At 57.2% G+C, this 5,165-nt stretch overlaps 1 protein-coding gene across 1 annotated transcript in view; it reads right to left on the bottom strand.

Moving 5' to 3' along the window:
- tmem254 (transmembrane protein 254) overlaps window positions 1–3,718 on the bottom strand; it is a 13,202-nt gene extending 9,484 nt beyond the window's left edge. Inside the window, exons 1-2 of the mRNA XM_067972672.1 lie at window positions 3,579–3,718; window positions 2,165–2,268 (exon numbers count right to left, since the gene is read on the bottom strand). Of these exons, the coding sequence (XP_067828773.1) occupies window positions 2,165–2,268; window positions 3,579–3,653 (179 nt within the window). The 5' untranslated portion in view covers window positions 3,654–3,718. The remainder of the gene's footprint in view (window positions 1–2,164; window positions 2,269–3,578) is intronic.
- Between the last annotated feature and the right edge of the window lie 1,447 nt (window positions 3,719–5,165).

Here is a 5,165-nt window from a genome sequence, read left to right as displayed (position 1 = left end):
TGGAGTGTTCACGTTCTTGCATTCGTGTGCTAGATGTGGGGGGGGGGAAGGGGAGAGGGGGGGGGGAAAAGGGGATGGGGGGAAGATGGGGGGGGGGGGGGGAAAGAGGGGAGATGGGGGGGGGGGAAACGAGGGGAGATGGGGGGGGGGGGGGGGGGGGGAAAGAGGGGAGATGGGGGGGGGGGGGGAAAGAGGGGAGATGGGGGGGGGGGGGGGAAAGAGGGGAGATGGGGGGGGGGGGGGAAAGAGGGGAGATGGGGGGGGGGGGGAAAGAGGGAGATGGGGGGGGGGGGGAAGAGGGGAGATGGGGGGGGGGGGGAAAGAGGGAGATGGGGGGGGGGGGGAAAGAGGGGAGATGGGGGGGGGGGGGGAAAGAGGGGAGATGGGGGGGGGGGGGGGAAAGAGGGGAGATGGGGGGGGGGGGGAAAGAGGGGAGATGGGGGGGGGGGGGAAGAGGGAGATGGGGGGGGGGGGAAAGAGGGGAGATGGGGGGGGGGGGGGAAAGAGGGGAGATGGGGGGGGGGGGGGAAAGAGGGGAGATGGGGGGGGGGGGGGGAAAGAGGGGAGATGGGGGGGGGGGGGAAAGAGGGGAGATGGGGGGGGGGGGGGGAAAGAGGGGAGATGGGGGGGGGGGGAAAGAGGGGAGATGGGGGGGGGGGGAAAGAGGGGAGATGGGGGGGGGGGGAAAGAGGGGAGATGGGGGGGGGGGAAAGAGGGGAGATGGGGGGGGGGGGAAAGAGGGGAGATGGGGGGGGGGGGAAAGAGGGGAGATGGGGGGGGGGAAAGAGGGGAGATGGGGGGGGGGGGAAAGAGGGAGATGGGGGGGGGGGGAAAGAGGGGAGATGGGGGGGGGGGGAAAGAGGGAGATGGGGGGGGGGGGAAAGAGGGGAGATGGGGGGGGGGGAAAGAGGGGAGATGGGGGGGGGGGGAAAGAGGGGAGATGGGGGGGGGGGGGAAAGAGGGGAGATGGGGGGGGGGGAAAGAGGGGAGATGGGGGGGGGGGGGAAAGAGGGGAGATGGGGGGGGGGGGAAAGAGGGGAGATGGGGGGGGGGGAAAGAGGGGAGATGGGGGGGGGGGGAAAGAGGGGAGATGGGGGGGGGGGAAAGAGGGGAGATGGGGGGGGGGGGGAAAGAGGGGAGATGGGGGGTGGGGGGGAAAGAGGGGAGATGGGGGGGGGGGAAAGAGGGGAGATGGGGGGGGGGGGAAAGAGGGGAGATGGGGGGGGGGGGAAAGAGGGGAGATGGGGGGGGGGGAAGAGGGGAGATGGGGGGGGGGGGAAAGAGGGGAGATGGGGGGGGGGGGAAAGAGGGGGAGATGGGGGGGGGGAAAGAGGGGAGATGGGGGGAGGGGGGGGAATGAGGGGAGATGGGGGGGGGGGAAGAGGGGAGATGGGGGGGGGGGAAAGAGGGGTGATGGGGGGGGGGGAAAGAGGGGAGATGGGGGGGGGGGGGGGGGAGTGGGGAGATGGGGGGGGGGGGGGGAAGTGGGGGTGATGGGGGGGGGGAGGGGGGGGATAGAGGGGAGATGGGGGTGTGGGGGGGGGGGAATGAGGGGTGTTGGGGGGGGGGTGGGGGGGATGGGGGGTTTGGGGGGTGGGGGGGGGAAAGAGGGGTGTTGGGGGGGGGGGGGGTGGGAAGAGGGGTTGTTGGTGGTGGGGGGGGGGGAAAGTGGGGTGATGGGGGGGGGGGGAAAGAGGGGAGTTGTGGGGGGGGGGTTGGATGGGGGGGTTGTGATGGGGGGGGGTTGGGGGGGGGTTTGTGGGGGTTGGGGGGGGGGGGAAAGAGGGGAGATGGGGCGGGGGGGAAGAGGGGAGATGGGGAGGGGGGGGGGAAAGAGGGGGAGATGGGGCGGGGGGGAAAGAGGGGAGATGGGCGGGGGAGGGGGGGGGGGGGGGGGAGAAGTTTTAATCCTTGCTCCCACTAATTCCCACATACCTCAAGTTGCTGATACCGACAGATCTCGGATGATCTGATTTAGGGATTTTTCCACCAATGAGGCAACAGCGGTAGGAACAGCTCTTTCCAAACCTCCAGTTCCACAAGATTCAAACAGGACAAACCAACGAGCACGGAATATAAACACAAATAGAACTGGGGGAGCCCGCTTCAAGGGCTGGACTGTGGGGGTTTTGGGGGGGGGTCACAGTGCACACCCATGACTTACCAGATGTACAAGCATTGGTGATAGTTGTCCACCAGATACTTGGAGAAACTACCCCAGGGTCCCAGGCTCTCGTACGGTACGCTCTGCGGCCAAAACATCAGCAACTGGAGAGAAAAACAACACATGCTTTGCAGAAGAATAAATAAACTAATAAATCCAGTAAGGAATTGAGGAGAAACTTCTTTACCCAGAGAGCGGTTAGAATGTGGAACTCGCTCCCACAAGGAGTAGATGCATTTAAGGGGAAGCTGGATAAACACGTGAGGGAGAAAGGAATAGAGGGACACGCTGATAGGGTTAGATGAAGTAGGGAGGGAGGAGGCTCGTGTGAAGCATAAACACCAGCATAGGCCTGTTGGGCCGAATGGCCAGTTTCTGAGCTGTAAATTCTATGAAAGGTCATTTCCTAGTTTGCAGAAATGCAAATAACAACTATGGAGACACTTTTCCACTGACACATCTACTCCTGTCAACTTGAATTCACTTTTTGTACAAAATAACAATTAGATTATCCAAACATTTGAATTAAGCACTCCATGGCCGCTCCCGGTCTCTTACCGTTATTCTGATCTCCCTCGTGGCACGTGTTTTAAGGCCGGACTTCGCTGTATTCACACAGGCTCAGATTTGGGTGGCCTGGGTGCTCATCAACTGGGACGTGGCCCACCCGGGGTCCACCCCTCCTCACTCCAGACCTCCCCTGCCAACCCACAGCTACGCCCCTGGGTAATCTGAAGCCCCAGGAGCTTGAGGTTCTAAAGCAGCCCTGAACCCGACTGGCTGTACCTTGCTCCTTCGCCACTTCAACCTGGCCATGATGCACCCCACAGCTGAATAGCCCTCCATTACTCTCTGCATAGGTCGACTGATGAATCGCCAGTTGGGTGAGGAATGGGGGGGGGGGGGCAGGGAAGGGAGGATCCCCAGTGCAGCTCTATCCCCAGTCACGGTCAATGCCTCGGAATTGGGTGGGGGAGGGGGGGGTTGTTGGTGCAGAGCTTCAGCCATCTGCAGGCCCCCCTCCGCACCCCCTCTCCCATTCATTGGGGGTGTGGGTGGGGAAACACCTCCAATGGGACCAGGACGTCTGCCCACCCCCAGTATGCTCTACCAACCCTGGCCATAATCCTGGTCCCCGAGATCACCTACATACAGGAGATGGGCGCCCCAGAACCTCCCCCACACCCCCCACCCCTGAGGAGTGTCAGCAGTATAAGGAGCAGGCACTTGCCTCAGTAGAGAAACAGGCAATTGTGAATAATTTTTGCAAAATTCCCATTCTGCAGATGGGACCTGTGCACAGCCCATCTTGCTCAGGCCCCTTTGCAAGTTTTTACCCCATCCCCACAGACTTCAGGTTCCAACCCGCTGCTCCCCACTCAAAGAGAGCAAATGCTACTCCAAACAGACTTACAGTATAATACCCAAAGAATCCAGTGATAACAGCCATCCAGAAGAGGCTGGTCCTTCTGAAGTAAGCACCAGACATTTTTCCCACAGAATCCTCTCCTTCAGCTTCCCCTCCGAACAGCTGCTGAATGTAGCATTGTTGGAGGGATCAAAGGTCACTGTTCAATTTCACTTCCTGTCTGACTCAAGAGCTTCTTAAAGGTACACTGTCCTGGTCACAGGGAACATTAAGATCTACAGACACAAATGGCAAGCGGTTCTGCTGCAGAGGACCATTAAGCTGCAAGTCACAATAAAGTCTTTCAATGCAGCTTAACCAGACCTTCGAAGTAGGCTTCATTTTGAAGGGGGGGTGACTGCCCTCCCCCAAAGTCCTAAACCGGACAGAGAAGCGGGGCCTGGGGTGGGGCTGGGACAGGGGCAAAGTGGGGCAGAGTGTGGGTGAAGCCAGGGTAGGGCTCAGTGGGGCAAATTATTTTAATGATTGTGTGGCATCGGCTACAATTATTTCAGTGCAGTCTGTCTCTCGCCTCCTTGCTGCAATTTAGACACAATGCGGTAGAAATTGGTTCGGGCGGTAACGCAAAAAGGGCAGTTCGCATCAGCCACCCGTTTTACGCCTCGCCCAATATTGCAGTTAACGGGACTGAATACGAGAGGGGGTGAATATCGGGCGCTGATGGGATAGCAGCAGTTTTCTGGTTGCTATCCCAATGTCTCTTTACTGTTCAATATTTGTACCATATATTTTGTATTCAATTTTGTATCTAGTTTTTACATTCCTACCGTTTCTGTGTACCAGTAAATTGTCTGTGGCTTTGCCGACAATCAGTTAGTGTAGTTTTTTATATACAGTCCTGCCCACTTTTGTCGATATGTTGGGCACCAGTCTAATTTTCTCAATATGAATGGACATTACATATATTAGGACATTTTGTAACTTAAAAATTATTTATATGTAAGAAATAATAAATAGTATAACATAATAAATAGATATAACAATATATAAATATATAATTGTTTATAAATTTAGAACAATAAAAATTACTTGAATTTTGTAAATAGAATTTTTGAAGCTGTGGCTTATCTGTTCCAGTCATGTTGGCTGAATTGAAAGACAGACCCCTGGAATTTCCTGAATACTTGCTGGCGTTCGCCAACATTCCACCGCAGAAGTTCTGGGACATTACGGCGTCCACTGTGGCACGCCGTAATTTCCTGGGACTTTCTGCGCCGCTCCGCAAATTATCAACGCTCCGCCGCCTATAAAACCATTGCCGATTGGTGATCAGCCGGGTGAACCAGACAGTTGCTTCTCTGTAGGTAAGTGGCGTGCCGCGGAACTCTGACTTTTCCTTCCTGGCATCAGCTCTCAGCCTCCCTTTGACGATTGAACTAAGTTCAGGCGCTCAGTAGAGAAAGAAAGAAAGAAATAATTTGCGTTTACACTCCGCCTTTTACGGCCTCTGGATGTCCCAAAACGTTTGTCGGCCAACGAGGTCATTGTGAAGTGAAGTCACTGTTGTAATGTCGGGAAACACGGCAGCCAATTTACGCACAGCAAGATCCCACAAAGAGCAATAAAGTAAAT

The sequence above is a fragment of the Heptranchias perlo genome, chromosome 36, assembly GCF_035084215.1.
Source record: "Heptranchias perlo isolate sHepPer1 chromosome 36, sHepPer1.hap1, whole genome shotgun sequence".
Lineage (NCBI taxonomy): Eukaryota > Metazoa > Chordata > Chondrichthyes > Hexanchiformes > Hexanchidae > Heptranchias > Heptranchias perlo.
Note: the sequence above shows the minus strand (reverse complement) of the source record. Positions and strands in the feature narration are given on the sequence as shown.